At 52.4% G+C, this 17,072-nt stretch overlaps 1 protein-coding gene across 4 annotated transcripts in view; it reads right to left on the reverse strand.

Annotated features, from left to right (window-relative positions):
- Positions 1–1,795: 1,795 nt before the first annotated feature.
- The window catches only part of Ptgis (prostaglandin I2 synthase), a 36,819-nt gene continuing 21,542 nt past the window's right edge, over positions 1,796–17,072 (reverse strand). For 3 of the 4 annotated variants that reach the window (XM_020169927.2, XM_074074959.1, XM_020169926.2), the window contains 5 exons: positions 15,851–16,032; positions 9,131–9,299; positions 8,039–8,220; positions 6,881–7,032; positions 1,796–4,783 (listed from right to left, as the gene is read on the reverse strand). In XM_020169927.2, coding sequence (XP_020025516.2) covers positions 4,639–4,783; positions 6,881–7,032; positions 8,039–8,220; positions 9,131–9,299; positions 15,851–16,032 — 830 coding nt within the window. In that variant the 3' untranslated portion in view covers positions 1,796–4,638. Of the gene's footprint in view, positions 4,784–4,923; positions 5,011–6,880; positions 7,033–8,038; positions 8,221–9,130; positions 9,300–15,850; positions 16,033–17,072 lie in introns of all 4 variants that reach the window. The other variant, XM_074074958.1, reaches the window with a different exon arrangement.

Below are 17,072 nucleotides of genomic sequence, written 5' to 3' on the forward strand. Positions count from 1 at the left end.
CTGGCACTGTGGTAAGTGTTCTGGATGTGTCTGTCCCCACCTCGGATTCTTTCCAGCTCTTTCACCTGGGGCTGAGGACTATAATATAAAGAAAACCTGGCAAACTGTTGGATGAGCCTGACTGACCAGTCGTTTGAGTCAAGGCCCTGCTTTGTCCCCTACTAGCATGGTGGTCTTTATCATGCCTCGGCCTCTTGGCTCAAGCTCCTGGTAAATGAATGAACCTGGTTTTCTAATGAACTCACCCGTTTGCCCATCTCTCTAGCCACTCTGTTATCTAACAGCCATCCATCCATCTCACCATCCCCTCAGTCATCCATCCACTCTCACTAAATCCCACCTACCCATCCACCCACACTCACCCACATACTTGCCTGCTCACTCATCAATCTCTCCCTCTACTCCACACATTCCATGCCTGCTCCATCTTCCCACCCACCTATACCTGTGCCCATCTGTCTGTCCATCTAGCCGCCCATTCATCCATGCATCCATCTGTCTATCCAAATAGCCAGATGCTTGCTCCTCACTCATCGACCCACCCAACCACCCATCCATCCATCTTCCCACTCACCCATCCATCCATCCATCCATCCATCCATCATCTGTCCATCCATCCACTCCTGCATCGTGTCTTACCTACTCCATTCACTTGATAATCAGTCACCCTAAATATTCGTGTATCTCCTCACCACTCATGCATTCACCCACCCCTTCATCCACCCATCCATCCATCCACCTATCCCTCCACCCATCCACCCACCCCTCCATCCACCCATCCATCCATCCACCTATCAATCCACCCATCCACCTATCCATCCACCCATCCACCTATCCCTCCACCCATCCACCCACCCCTCCATCCACCCATCCATCCATCCATCCACCTATCCATCCACCCATCCATCCACCCATCCACCCACCCCTCCATCCACCCATCCATCCATCTACCTATCCATCCACCTATCCCTCCACCCATCCACCCACCCCTCCATCCACCTATCCATCCACCCCTCCACCCACCCATCCACCCACCCATCCTTCCATCCGTATCTTCCCTCCCATGCAGCCATCCCTACTCAGCCCTTACTAATGCTGGTATAAGGCTTTGTCAGAGCTTTGGCATGGTCTCTTGGGCTCCCGCCATTGGAGGAAACGTGGGTACCACCAGGGTCACCACAGAGAGAGCCAGCTAAACCTGACATCTTCCAGTGAGTCTCCTTGTGGCCAGTGTTTCCAGAGCCATTGACTTCCAGGGTATGTGGCTAAACCGTGATGAAATTCAGGATAGGGACAGACAGATGCACAGGTGTCCAGCAGAGCAATTAGAGGTAAACATCTCTCCTCCGCACACAGGAGCCAGGACACCCGAAGATGTGTTTGAAAAGGGGCGAGTCAGCAGCAGGAGGAAAGCAGAGCGTGGATACCAAGGGCTAATAACCGATTCTCCTAAGGTGACATTTCATTCCCTGCCCTTTGAGGCCCATGCCTCCTGCCTCCTCTCCATTGACCTTGCCCCACCTTTCCTGATCTCACCAGCCTCCTCTCAGGCCTCTCCCCTCTTGGACCCCACCTTCTCATGCTATGAGGTCAGGCTCTGAAAGTCACCAGTCTCATCCTGTCACACCCGTCCATAATCCTCACCACCCAAGATAAGGACAAGCTCCCAAGATGAGGCTGCTACCTGACTCCCAGGAGCTGACCTCACCTTCCGATCCTCCGTGGGAATCACAGGCAGAGACAGCTCCACAAACAAGCATGGTTTAATAGATTGTAGCACATTTCCTCTCCATAATGTTTTATGAAAATAGAAGTTTATTAAAGTAGCAAGGCTTTAACTGTCACGGTACTCAAGAAACACAGTGTTTACTAAAAACAGCAACAGTGACATCAAAACCAATGGCCTGGACCAAGATGCTTGGACTCGTGGTGCCTGCTCTGCCAGGAGACAAGGTCAGGGCAGGTAGGATGCCATCAGCTCAATTGGGTGGCCTGTGCTGTGAGCACCGTGCCCCTCCTTGGACCCCTCTCATCCTCTGCAGATCCACCAAGGAGAAGGTCACAGGGAGATGCGGACGAGGCCTGTGGCCAGCCCTGACACTTGCTGGGCTCTTCTGAAACCTAAAGGAAAGGCTCTCAGGCCGAGTCTCCTTGGCCTCGCCACCACAGAGCCCTATCCCTGGCCAATTTATTCTCCACAGTCACCTTCTGTCTTGGGCAGTGAGGGACACATGTGATCCGTTACTGGGAGCATTTGAAAAACAAATTTGTGTTTTAAAAGTGAATCTGCTTAAAGGAGAACATTTGGTAAACAACAGTTAAAAATACAGCAGAAAAAGAGCAAAAATGACTGAAGGAAGCACTCCGTGTCAGCCTCAGAGGATTCTAGCACATCTCACAGCAGTGGCTCTCAAGCCAGACGCCAAGAACTATGCAGAGGTCCATCCACTCACCTCTCCCCGACTCTCTGAAGTTTATTTTAAAGATTAAAAAAAGGAGAAAGGAAAAGACAAATCATGAAGATTAAAACGAGGGCAGGCTTCAATCATTGTCTCTGGACCTCGTGTCCATGCCTCAGGTCTCAGCTGGAGCCGCCTGGCGAGAGCCCCATCTCTCCCATGATTGGGATCTCCTCATGACCCAGGCTCCAGGGAGGCACTGCCTTTAAAGGGAATCAGCCCTCTCTGAATGCAGGTGACAGTCTCCGGAGAGGAAACGGCCGCCCCGCCCAGGAAGGGGGAAGTCGGAGGGCTTCCCCAACACACCAGGGCTGCAGCCTGCAGAGAAACCTTCTGTAGCTATTTCTGCTGGCTTCCTTCCCTTCCAGCCAGGAGGAGGCAGCTGAGGGTTGCCATGGAAACCGGCTCATCCTCCCACTAGAGGTTGCCAGCTCTGATTTCCTGCAGAGATAAGAAGCAGGCAGCAGTGGGGTCACCAGGGCGTGAAGATGGGTTTCCCTGGGGATATCCAGCCTCCTGCCAATCATACCGTCTGTCTGGGAATCCTGGGGGCGCCTGGAGTCCGAGGGCCAGGAAAGCCCCCAGGCCCTAGTGCTGCTCCAAGAAGAGAGAAACCTCTAGCACATCTGCAAGATGTTTTTTTCTGCTAAAGCTAGAGGGACCTCATTATGTATGTGTCTGGGTGTCTGCATCTCATAAGATGTGTCACGCTTGGGTGCCTCTGGCTGTCAACTCTGATGGCAAACATAACTGTCCCACCACTACCTCTGGATCTCAAAGAATGAAGAGCTGTCCACCCAACATTTGCTCCTAAGTGTGTAGGCAGAGCTCTATCGGCTGACAAGCCATGTGACCCCTGGCAAGTGGCTTCACCTCTCTAAGCCTGTTTTCTCATCTTTACAGGGGACATAGATGTTGTGCCTGTCACAACTGTTTAAAGGCACTCAGTCAGCAGGCCCTAATACCATTGATGACAATTGCCATCATAATAAAGGTTACAAAGGAGGTTTCTTTTTAAGCTCTTTTTCCTAAAGCTGAGAAAGGGAAGTGTTTGTCACTGGCCTGTGAGTTCAAAGGCTGGTGCACCAAGGCTGGGATGAACACCTGCCCTGAGGACCACTAGGCTGGTTCCCACACCTCCTATGATATCAGAACAGGGTCTCAAATTCAGATCCTTCAAGGGCGGAAGGAACTGGGAATACAGAAACAGAGCAAGCCAAACCCTGTGACCCAGAGCGTGAAAGGGATGACCTCTGGAAGATGGGACCAGTATGGCCAGAGCTTGCACATTTTCTGAAGGAGTTGGATGTTTGAACGGCCTCTCCCACAAATGACATGGTGACTATTAAGCTGACTGTCTACAGCGTAGGACCCCAAACCCTGTCTGCAGACAACAATCCTGCAGTGGGACCTGGTGTGCTGGTGGGGGGAGCCGGGGGGAGCTCTTCTCTTGGACTCGAGCCTCCCAAAGAGCCCTGGCCGCTCCTTCTAGCTACCCTGGCAGAACCAGGTCCTTCTGGCTTCCCTACAGAGTCCTGGCATGGGGAAGGCCAGCCCGTCTGGCTCCTTCAGCTCTAGAAGGGAAAGTCTAGCCCTCAGAGGCCAGGTTGGGAGGAGTCCACATCCTGCTGTCCAGATGCCCCAGGCTCAGAAAACCCTCCTGCAGTCTCCCAAGTATCCTTGCGAGCGGAGAGGAGGGCTACATGCAGCAAGCAGGGTGCAGGGAGGGGCATATCCTAAGGGGCTCCTTTGGCTTTAGCTACTTTAGTAAGTGGGAAACAGAGCTGATGCCAGTGGATGCACTGCCGGGGCTGGAGGGCCATTCCACAGTCAGCGCCTGCTCTGACCAGCTAAGGCTGGCCCATGCCTGTTGTCAGGGGGAGGGTCGGTGACCCTCTGGGAGTTGGGGGCAGGGAGGATTCTGGCCCTGCCTTGTCTGGATGAGCTTTGTGGATGTCACAGGTGGGAGGAGCAAGGTGAGCTGGGAGCACAAAGCCTTGTGTGACAATCCAGAGCTTGAAGGCTTTTCTGCTCTGATGCCTTTGGGCTCTTAGTGTCCCCTCTGTCCGCTCCTTTGGAAACAATCTTCTAGAAGAAAAGCAGAAAGGCAATGCTGGCACAGACAGGGAGGCTGTAGCAGCTGGCTGGAGGTGACCGCGCGGCGTCTGCTCCATGCAGGTCACTGCTGGATGCGGTACCGGATGAGCACATCGTGCACAGGCTGCATCAGGCCGAAGCCGTACCTACTGAGGTCAAACTCAGGGACCTCAGTGTCTGCGCTGCCCAGCTCCAGGTCGAAGTGCGTCAGCATGAGGACCACGAATCTGCAGAGAGAGGGTGTAGAGGGCCCTGAGCACCTCTGGGTTGCCAGCCCCTGGTGAGGTGTGGCAGGCCTGGGAGCTCCAGCCAGAAGTGGCAGTGTCACTTCCACACCAAAGCACTTAAGAACCAGGGCGTGACTCACCAGCTTTCTCTTCTGCCTAGCAGCCGTGCAGCTTCCTGTGAGGATGGATGGTGGAGCCCCAGAGGAAGCAAGCCTGGCCCTGTGGCTCTGCAGAAGGGAAGAGCCCTGAGCCCAGCTCACCTGTGTGGTTTTCAGCCCCCAGACTTGGCCACCCCTTCCAGCAGCATGGCCTGGCTCATCCTGGAGAGACTGCAGCCTCCTGGCCCTCCTGCCGCCTCACCCTCTTTCTCCAAACTCCTGCAACCCCCACTGTCCTGGCCAGGGCTGCTGGTCGCCCATCAGTGTCTGAGACATCACTCCTCCCTCAATACATCTTACCCCTGTGTGTGCCCAAGCTGTCAGCATGGACCAACTTTGCAAGACTAGTGCTCTCTACCGCCACCTTCTGGGAAACTGCCTGAGAGATATGCAAATCGGCTGGGGTTATGTCATCAGTGCCCCAACTAGGTGATGACAGGCTCCTGCCTCCCAGCTCTATTACTTGCCACTACCTGTGCTCCTCTATGTCCCACCACTGTCCCCACCCTGACCCAGGGGCCTGATGCAGGATGAGCACACAGGGCCGCTCTCCTTTTACTGACAGAGGGAAGAAGCAGAGGATGAGGACAGAGGGAATAGCACTCTGGACTTAAGGGCATGTGACCCTCACCAGGTTCTGTTCCCACTCCAGGTCAAAGGGGGATGGGTCCCTTCCGGCTCTGAGCTGTAGGATTCTGGAGGATGGATTTATCCAGGATGGGGGCTTGTGACCCACACCTGGATTTGAATCCTGGCACCTCCTCTAACAGGGTGCATGGCCATACCTTCCAGATATGACCTGTCTAGACTGCTTTGAATGGATAACTACCTAGCAAGGTGGCCATGCCGACTGAGATAAAAAATAACAAATGAGCTAATTTATTGAAAACCAACATGCTAGGGAGCAGACTAAGCATTAAAGAGACAGTAGGAACTACAGCCAGTTCTATCACAATACTTGTTTTGAACGCGTGGATTTGTCCCAGCGTGACTGATACATCAGGGCAGATTCGCATTTGCTCATATGCAGTTTCATTTGCAAGAAACATGAGCTGAAGCAGAGATGGTAGCCAACTGAGACTGGTGGGCAGAAATTCGCAACGCGTGCACACGCACACCTGAACGTGTCACGAGCGCTTAAGCGTGTCTTAACCACTTCACGTGTGAAATGGTGCTGCTGGTCTTTACTGGCATCTTATTTGTGTTGCTGGTAAGGCTTTTAATGCTGAGTCCCAGCCTCCTTCCCCATAACCCCTGTGGCTTCCATGGCATGATCTCACGCAGTGAGGTGATTTTTAGGAGCCATATGTATTTTCGTTTCCACTTTACTGTTGAGAAAACTGAAGCCAAGAGGTTAATGAGTCTTAGCATATCGCCAGGATGTGAATATGAATGACTGTGGCCCTAACTAACAGTTCAAAGCCTGCGATGACCCCCACTTCACAATCGAGAGAATACAGGCTCAGGTCATCCAGCATCTGGCTACACGAGGTCACACAGGACAATGGGGGCAGGGCTGTGGTCCTGGGGGCTACGACTCTCAGGGTACAATGAACAGAATTTATGAGGCTCTCACCTCCCCCTCCCTCCCCCCCGCCAAGTTAAAAGAGCTAAGCCAGTTTCCATGACAGGGGTCTGAACATGCCGCAGGAGCAGCTGGACAAGACATCCAGTATTTGCATTTGGACACTGCTCATAGACTGAAGAACCTGCTGTCAGATCTGATTATGTCAAAAGAAATCAGAAATCCGGCTTTTAAGTGAGCACTTCTAATTTTTAAACGTAAGCACACAGTTTAAGAAATACAAATAAATAGATTTTTGGCAAAAGAACTTTTTTGCCAGTTTGGAGTCTCTGCCCTGAACCATTTGCCAGAAGCCTTCTATATCAGGAGAGAAGGACATGAGTGTCCCAACCAGATGAGCACGCCCCCGCTCACTGTTTGATGCTGTTGACTGCGTAACTCCTCCCCAGGCACTGATTGTGCCCAGCTCCCCAAGGCATGTTGTAATTCTTCAGCCGTTTTCCATCCTTGTAGAAGTCTTTCTTCTCTGATCCATCCGGGTTCAGGAATCGGTTGTATTTAAACACCTGAAACAGGAAGAAGGTGTAACCGCCCTCCCAAACAAGCCTGCACCAGGAAAAAGGCACACAGATGTGCATCTTTTGGATGTGTCTAAAAGAGGGGGAAACTGGACAGGTATAAAGGTCAGCCGATGCAGCCTTAGCTAAAAATCAATTGCAAAGGTTTGTGTGTGCTGACACGAAAGAATTTCTATGACTGGCTGTCAAGTGGAAAAAGCAAATACCAGAACGTATGTACTGTGTAATCTTGCACAAACGCCCACCCATTCATGTGTGCAGCATAGGGCGGTGTGGGTGTGCCAGTAAAAAGCAATATAAAAACACTCCAAAAACAAACACATGTTCCAAACCAGGAACTCTGGAGCTAGAGAGGAAAGAGAAGGGCATTTTTTTTCACTTTATATACTCCTATTTTATGATAAATACATAATACTTTTGTAATGTACAATAAGAAATTAAAACTACTTTTTAAAAAAGAGAATGCCAAGCTGGGTGTGGTGGTACACGCCTGCCATCCCAACCTACTCGGGAGGTTAGATTGGGAGGATGGATGGATGGGTGGATGGATGGATGGATGGGTGAACGGATGGGTGGATGGATGGATGGGTGGGTGGATGGATGGGTGGGTGGATGGGTGGATAGAGAGACAAGTGGATGGGTGGATGAGCTTGTAGCATGGGGTCTGGCACACAGTAAGCATCCAATCTGGAAACTGATACATTAGGGGGAGGTCTCTCAGCTATAGCCTAAGGAGAACTCAGTGTATGCCAGGCACTGTGACATCCTTTCCTTACTCATTCTTATGTGATCCTCCTGACAAGCCCATGAGGCAGGTGCTCTCAGGAAATACATTTCAAAGGTGAGGAACAGAGAGGTGGTGCAATCCAGACAAAGCCACACAGCAAGCAGAGAGCACAGCTGAGCTGCCACTCAGATCTGGCTGGTCCCAACATCACTGATTTTCTCACCACCACCACAGTCACTGGTGCAACCAGCGGGCCCTGCTACTTACCTCAGGGTCTGTGTAGATTTCTGGGTCCTTCTGGGGACTCAGGAAGGGGAAGAGGAGGAGGCGATCACCACGTCGTAGAGAGAATTCCCGCCCATCTGCCAAGGGCATGGTGAGATCCACCACGACCTCTCGGGTAATGAAGGGTGCAGCCGTGAGCCTGAGGCTCTCACTCAGGACACTGTCTGCACAGGGTGAGTGCAAGAAGGGTCAGCAGACTGCTCTCTCATCTGCTCAGACGTCACTTCCTGCTCTCATTTTAGAGGAAGATAAAGAGATTCAGAGAGGTGTGTGCCTTGCCCACAGTCACACAGCGAGGTGGACAAGGCCAGGTGATGAGATGGAATCTCTGTGATCCCTCAGAGATCCCCGAATAGGAGGGGGTCCAGGTCAACTCCAAGAAAAACTGTGGGGGAAAGGTGGGAGCCAGGGAGGTTTCAGGTTAAAAGAGAGCAGGGCCATCTGTGTCTGCTTCTGCTGGCCCAGCATACATCCCCTTCTGGAAACAGTCCCCTGGTTTTCCTCTGGGACCCAACCCTCTCCAACTTTCATGGGTTGGGCTGGTAGAAGTGGGCTTTGATTGGCCAATCAGAGAATTCCTCTGAGCCCTGACTAGTTCAGGAGAGGTGTGTGACCTAAAGAGCCAATGAGACACACTCTCGGGACTGTAGTTAGGAATGTTGGAAGACAAACCCACCCTCTCAGGGCCAGGGAAGTTGGCCTTGAACTGCTGTCAGCCATCTTGCTGGCCTGAGGCTGGAGCCAACCCACTGAAGAGAAAGGAGCTGAAGAGGGACAGAATTCTGATGATATCGTTTAAGCACCTGGAGCCACCTCTGCCTGAAGCCAGTACCTCTGGACTTTTTAGTTGCATGGCCCAAATGAAGTCCCTTTTCCACTTCAGCCAGTTTAGGTTTTCTGTCACTTGCAACCAAAAATCTCCTATAGAGACTATGAGTCTCTGGCAGCTGAGACGGGGGCATGGAGATGCCAGGTCTCGGGGAGACCCTGGGTCAAAGAACACTAATGGGCCCTGGAGCCTAGGTTCCCTAGGGGGCCAGCAAAGACCCATTCCTGGGGCTCTGGCCATCTCACCAAGTACAGGCATGCTGTCTAAAGCCTTCTGCGGGATGGTGGTAAACTGCGAGCCAGACTGCTCTGTCCCCCAGAGGACGTGCTCCAGCTCTCTGCGGACAGCAGCCAGGGCCTCGGGATTCTTGAGCAGGAAGAGCAGGAGCCAGAAGGCGGCGGGGCCCATGTTCCCCTGCAATGAGAAGGAGCCCTTGTCACATGGCCCAGAGGGCCAAGCTGGCTGGTCTGAGCTATGGACACAGCCCCTACTCAAGCCCGGGGCTCTCACCACGCCAAGCATCTGGGCATGACCATTGTCCTTCATCGACCTTGGGCCATGGCCGAAATCTGCTTGGAGCTTTGACCAAGCTTGGGGGCTCCTTCAGGGCCACTCCTGGCATCTTGATCTTAAGCAAAATACTGGTGTGAGGTCACAGCGGTCTTCACGACTCACCAGCAGGGCAGAGTTAGCAACAGGGACAAGGCATGTCAACTAAGACTGCTGTGAAATCTGAGGAGGACTATGCTACTGGCCCCAGCTTTCACCATCCCACACCCGTGACCCTTACCACGTGCTGCTGCAGTGCTACTGAACTCTGTAGAGGCAGTTCCCCTACCCTTCAGTTTGGGCTTGGCCATGAACTTGCTCTGGAGGACAGAATGAGGTATAACCGGCAGAGCAGCAGTTCTAAGCCTAGGTCACGTGAGGTCTTTTTGATTCCACCTGTCCAGCAGCCCCTGGGTCCAGAGGAGAATGACAGACACATGGACAAAGCTCAGCTGTTCTAGCTATGTCCGGTTTATACCAGCTAGACCCATATTCTGTGAGTGAAATGAATGCTATATGGTGTGGGAATGCCACCAGGCTTTGGCCATTGCTTATTCTCAACCAGAGCTAACTGACACACTGTCTAAATGTAGGTTGAGACAGAGTTTCCTTCGAGGCTTCACATGCTATAATTCTATCAGTTACCTGAAGAATAATTGTGTGTGAAGAGCAGCGACAATTGACGTCCACTATGAAAGCTGTTGATCTTTTGAACAAAAATTATTTGAGACTTCCCAATAGATAAGTCATAGGGAAATTGGTGAGCTGCCTAGCTCTGCAGCTTAGCCTTGGATGAACTGCGGATAGACACATGGGCTCAACTACTTGGCCCATGGGGGATGGAATGCCTGCCAGCCTCAATATGGGGGAAGGTTTTTGTCTATCATAAATGACTAGCCTAGAACTGGAGGAGTGGAATAAGTGGTAGAATGCCTGCTTTGCAAATTCAAACCCCATTCCCACCAAAAATCAATCAGTCGATAAATTAATAAAATAAAAAATGACTATCCCAGCCAATTATAATGATGGAATATTATATTATCATATATGTCATATTTACCCAGCAATTTCATTACAGACATAACTGCAGATGGTCAAAGGACATATGCACAGAGATATTTAACCACAGTGTTGATGTCATAGCAAAAAATTAGAAAGAAGTTCCATGGGTGTCAACAGATCAGTGAGATGAGGGATGATCCAGCTACAATGTGACATGCAAAGTTGTTAAGAAGAACCCAGGCACCCGGCTATGTGGACAGTAGCCATGACACACGGTAGCCATGCAACAGCAAGGAGTGATCGTGGGCTCTGTGCGCCGCCACTGTGCGTGTGTCTGATAGGGGATTGTACGAGGAGGCATAGACTGTGCCTGGGAGACACAGGAACTGGTCCTAAGGTCGCCCCTGGGACAGAAGCTGGTAGAATGGAAGGGGGACTGACCTTGCTTGCATACACATACCCTTTAAAGCTGCTTGAACTTGTTAGACAGAGGCACTGCTTTTAAGTAGAATAGCATGAATGATTTTCTGAGTGACCCATGCCTGGAGAAATGCTCACAGTATGACAGGGAGCCAAACAGAAGCCGGATTAAAACAGGTGCACAGCCTTCACCGCAGAACAAAAACAAGGAGAGGAGTGTGAAGAAAGAAACCTGATGGTAAGGCAAGTCTTCTGTTTTCACCTTCTGTGAGTTCCGCACGGAGAAGGCTCCATGGTCCCTCTTTCAGAACGTGCATGGTTATTGGGAATTTTACTAACAAGGAGAATGAAGTTCTCCCTGCACTACTCCCTGTCCCCACACGGTAGGGGTTCACTATACCTGTGTCCCTTTTGGCCCCACGGCTTCAAGACAGCCTTGGGGTGAGCTGGAAGAGGCCTGGACTACAATCAGGCAGGGTCAGTTCAAATCTTAGTTCCTCACTTCCCCTTCTGCAGCTGTGGACAAGCCCCACCCCCCCCGCCCCGGGTCTCAGAACCATCCTTGGCACAATGGGATAACAGTTCTCACTCCTGGGTGACCACTGGGCCTGTGGACCCATGCAAGAGATCCACACATCCACAGGGAGGAGCACTCCAAAGGGGGCAGCCCTCTCCCACCAGCCCCTCCTCCAGGTCTGAGAGCAAGTGGGGGCCTCGGGCATCTCTGGGACTCCCTCCAGCCCCACGGCTGGCTGAGACAACAAGGTCACTTGCTGTGTGTCGCTTGGATAGCCAGGGAAGAGTGGGTGATGAATAATTCAGCAGTGAGTTAGCTTGGCGCCAGAGTCATCTCATCTTGCCTGGGTGGTCAGATGGACCACCACTCATTAAATATTGATTACCTATCGGGAGTGGGATCCTTGAGTGCTTGGTTAGCTCTGCCTGCATGAAAACATTGAGGCCAATTAGGGAGGTGATCAACATGACCGGCCTCCCACCAACTGCACAGATGTGTGTACACATGCACACATCACACAACCAGAAGATATCCTGGATTTCCCCTGTGGGGCCTTGCCTCAGTTTTCCCAGGAAGCCATTTTTCCTGCTGCAGCCATAGTCCATGATCAGCAGTGCCATCCTCAGCTCTGCCTCAGCTCTGAGCAATATAGCTGACTTCCAGGGGGGGCTCGCTCTATGCCCCACCTTGCTGCCTTCTGACCCCAGCCTGGGCACCCCACTGTTCTAGGGTAACAGTGCTCCCTTCCCTTTGGAGAAGCACCTCACTTCACTCTAAGTCCACGTGGAGCACCTGGAACCAACTTGTCCTTCCAGACTTCAGTGTGGACGGTGACCCAGGTAGGGCGTGAGGGTCAGATTTAGGATTTGTGTTAATCTTGTGGGAAAGAGAAGCCCTTCCCATCACTCTAAACTGCCAGAGCCATCAAGGCCACCAACAGGGCGGTGGGGGGAGGATCTGAGGATGGAGTTGACTGACGGAGGGGACATCACAGACCATAATTCTTTTAATTTTGTGAGTTACAAAAAACAGGAATAAACAAATACCCTAAGCATAGTAATGAGGTGTTAATGAAATTCATAAATTCTAACAAACGCACCTCTGTGGTGGGGGGAAATTGATGCTGGAGGGGCTGGGAGGGGTTATAGGGGAAGCCCCTGAACTTTTCATAAAATTTGTTGTGAACTTAAAATTGCCCCCCAAAAAGTCTATTTAAAACAAACAAACAAAACCCTAAGTGCAAGGGGGCATCCTAGATTGGATCCTAGAAGAGAAAAAGGACATTAGCAGAAAACTAGGGAAATCTGAAGAAAGTGTGGACTTTACAGGAATGAACCAAGGTTAACGTCTCAGTTTTGAGAAATGCATCATGGTTGGTGACATAGCGAGGCTGGGTATTTATTTGGGGGTTCCATGTACTATCTTTTTTACTCTTCTATAACTTAGTATTATTTCAAAATTAAGCTATTAAAGAAAAGAAAAGGAAAAACACTCCTCTTTATGGATGCTGAGCTGGGTTCTTGTGTCCTGTCCATTTGACCTCACCCAAGGCTGTGCTCAGGCTTCTGACCCGTATGTAGACAGGGCCTTGAAACTCTTTACCTGCTGACTCGGTTGAGCTGACCGCCGACCCAGCCTGCAGCTCCCATGGACCCTCCTCATTCTCAGGACCTCCCAGGAATCTTGGGGCTCTGGGGTGATGGGGCCACACATGGCTACTGAAGATGTGATTGGGCTGAAGGCCATGGGAGGTGGGGAGTGGAGTAAGGAAGAGGAGGATGAAAGGTGGCCGGGGGCCAAGGGAGCGAACCATCAGTTTGTGTCTGAGGTTCAGAGCTGGAAGGCAGCTTATCCCAGTGTCCTGCTGGGGTGGCCTCTGTGAGTCCTCCTTCTGCCCCGTTTACCCCCACCCCCTAGTTCTACCTCTCCCCCTCTGCCTGGACCTTAAATCTCAGCCTTGAGGGTCCTCCATCCCCCTGAATGCTGGCATCTCCTCTGTCCCCTGGCCCCGTCTGTTCCAGCACCTGTGGTTCTGGCTTCATGAGCTTTGCAAGGTCCCATGAGACTATAGGAACTCAGTTATGATTCCATGTTATTCCAGACTCATCGTCCCTGACACGAGGATAGCCATCATAGTGACATGCTTCTCCCTCTCAGCCTCCAGGCGCATTCTGCATGGGCCTCCCCTCAGTCCTCCCGACCCCCATAACTGTGGAGCCCCAGGGCTTGGCCTGTTGTCCCTCCACTCTCACCCCTAGAGACCTCCCCGAGCTATGGCATTAAACACCATCTCGCCACGGACAGGTTCCCCAGGCCATCTCCCTCCTGCACCCCACCTTGTCCATCTGTCATCTCCATCTCAAATTTGACCCACCCCAAGCCAGATCCCAGTTTCTGCCTCCAACTCCTACGCCCACCTTCTAGAATGAGGCTCAGCACACAGGAGGCCGACAAGTATTTGTTGAAATATTTGCCAAGCTCTTGCTACCTGCCTGGCACAGGTCAGAAGCTTCCTTTTACCCTCAGGGCCATCCTGAGGAAGGAGCTGTCGTGGCTACTGTACAGGCAGGTAAACTGAGGCGCTGAAGGAAGAAGTGACTGACTTGCCAGGAAGTGGCAAAGCCACTTCAGTTCAGGTATGTAGGTTGCAGAGCTGGCACCAAAGCCAGGACCTCCAGGACTCCCCTTGGAGGTCCCCACCTGCTCAAGGGCTAGATGCTATCTCCCACTCCCACCCAGTTCTCCCAGCCCTACCCAAGGCTGTTCCTGGACTCTCAGCCACTTAAGACCCCAGCCAGAGTCAGCTGATGGCGGTCATTTTCACAAGGGGCTCTGGGAACAGTTTGGAGCTTCAAGTCATTTCAGCCCGTAAATATGTCATCAGGACTTATGGGCCACTGCTGATTAAACGCGGCCCCTGCCCCTCGATAGCCTCTGCCTGCAAGGACGGCAAATGGCTCTAAGAGAAATAAAAATAAGTTCCAGTTGATGGGTGAGGAATTACCCAGAAACGCCAGCCTGTGAGACTGTCCCTGTGGACTGGGGCCAAGAGAGAGGGAGGGCTCAGGGTCCAGGGCTGAGCACAGGAAGCAGGCCTGGGGAACGACAGCATGCAAGGTGCCTGTGCGCTTTCATCCTAGTATCTGCCCATTACTAACTTTGCCGGCTGTCAAGTTGCCAAAGTCCAGCCACTTCCCCATCACCTCCTCACTGTGCCCTGCTCCTGCCCTGGCTCCTAAGACCCTGCCCCTCCTGTGCTCAAGACTCTCTGAGGGCTCCCACCTCACCTGAAGGAGAATCCCAGGTCCTCATTTACCAGGACCTACAAGGTACTCTGCGACCTCTTCCTTCAGCCCCACTCCCCCTCATTCACTCTGCTTCAGGCACACTTGACTCCTTGCTATTGCCCCAACACCAGGCAGGAGGCAACCCCAGGGCCTTTGCACTTGCTGTTTCCTGTTCCTGAAATACTATAGTCCCACATCTTTCCCAGGTCCACAAGTCCAGCTTTCTTGTCACCCCAGGAGTAGTTCAAAATCTCTATTCCATAGGGGTCTTCCTGACGATAACAGCTGGAATAGACTCCCAGGACATCTCCATGCAGAGATCCCTTTCCCGCCCTGCCCAATAGCAGCTGCAACTGCTCTTTACAGGTTTTCTTGACTGCTCCCTGCCCCACTCCAGCTAACATGCAATGCAAAGCCAGATCCTTACAGCCTGTGGTAAGGACTCACAGAGCATTTAAATAATTCCTCAAGACAACTGCTCTGCACTCTTCAAAAACGTCAAGGTGGTGAAAAGCAAAGAAGGAGCAGAACCAGCTTGGTCAAAGAGTCAGGGGGCAAAAGGCCACACGAGAAGCTGGACTGCATGCTGGGCTGAGATGGGACATAAAAGACATTATGGGGACAACTGGCAGTGGAGTGTGGAGTGGACATCCAAGGACCCGGAGTACCTGGGTCTGCGGTCCTGCACTGGTACTTACCGTGGTCGTGTAGGAGGGTGCACCTGTGTCTGGGAAATGCAAATGACAGGTGAAGAGTCTTGGAGGCGTTTGCAGGTTTTCCACAAACCATTCAGTGACATCATCACAGTGGGGGAGAGGGACAGAAAGGAAGTGGGGTGCAGTGCTAAGGATTTGAGACTTGAAGCAACGTGCATATAATCCACTAAACTATTCATACAACTCTTCAAAAGAGAGCCTTTGGGTGGATGTCTTGTTCCTGATGCTGCTGGGTGGTGAAGGAAGGCAGGACCAACCATAGGCCGTGGACACATAGCCACGTCCCCTCACATCGGCAGGTGCTCACAAACCACACACAGGCCAGGTGCGCCCTTGCTCACACATGCACACTGGCACGCCCACCTGTGCATCCCACACCTGCACACACACCCGTGCCCACCTGTGCATCCCACACCTGCACACACACCCAGGCCCACCTGTGCATCCCACACCTGCACACACACCCAGGCCCACCTGTGTGGCCCATAGCTGCAGCACCAGTGCCCGTGCCTGCATCTCCTCGGACACCCCCATCTCTTCCAGGTGCCGCAGGTAACTCTCCAGCCAGCTGCTCCGGTGAGCCCGGAGGGCCAGCCTAGCTGGGGACAGCAGCTTCCACAGGCGGTCTTTTGCGCTGCGCACACGGTCCTTATCCCCTGCGGGGACAGAGCACAGAAGGTGAAGATTACAGGTACACCCCTAGCCCAGGGCAGCCCAGCCCTAGCCTTCCATTTGGCCATAGGGCTTCAGAAATGCTTTTGTGGCCTACATAGTAATTAAAACCTTCATACTTAGATGCCAACATTAAAAAAACACTAGAGGGGGGCGGTATGCTCGGTGGAATAGCATGTGCCAGGCCCTGGGTTTCATCCACAGCCCCCCAGACACCCCAGCAGAGGCCACACCAATTCCTGAATTTTCAGGGTCTGGCCACATGGAGCCACTCACTTGGTCGTGCTGAGGGCAGGTGTGGCTTGGTGGAGATGCAGAGTTCCAGTGGGAGTGAGGCAGTGGGGACAGAACCTGGGGCTGGAAAGGCAGGAGAGTCCTGAAGGCCACCTTGTTCACCACCCACCTAAGCCTCGGCAGAAAGGAGCATGACTCCAGCAGGAGGGGCCTATCTGATTTGTTTGTCTGGGAGCCCCAGCACCTGGTTCACAGCAGGTACTCAATAAATACACACTAACTGAACGGATTTCTTTCCAATGCTGTCCAGGAGAACTAACCACAGAGCAGTGGTGACCCTCCTGGGGCCTGTCCCAGGGCAGTGCCACCCCAGGCACACATGACCACAGGCAGACTCAGCACAGCAGCTCGGGAAAACAGAGAGGAGTCACACTGACCATGGCTGGCTGGGAGACTGATCTGGGACCTCAACGTAAAGCACCCTGGCAGGCAGGTAGGTGAGAGGACAGCCAGGAAGAGGCCATGCTGAGCTGAAGAGCCAGGGCGGCCCCACTCGGCTCCAGCACCAGCCCTCAGCACGACCTAGACCTAGTGAGTGGCTCCATGTGGCCAGACCCTGAAAATTCAGGAATTGGTGTGGCCTCTGCTGGGGTGTCTGGGGGGCTGTGGATGAAACCCAGGGCCTGGTACATGCTATTCCACTGAGCACTCCACCCTCTTCTAGTGTTTTTTTAATGTTGGCATCTAAGTAAGAAGGTTTTAATCACTATGTAGGCCACAAAAGCATTTC

The sequence above is a fragment of the Castor canadensis genome, chromosome 5 (genome assembly GCF_047511655.1).
Source record: "Castor canadensis chromosome 5, mCasCan1.hap1v2, whole genome shotgun sequence".
Taxonomy (NCBI): domain Eukaryota; kingdom Metazoa; phylum Chordata; class Mammalia; order Rodentia; family Castoridae; genus Castor; species Castor canadensis.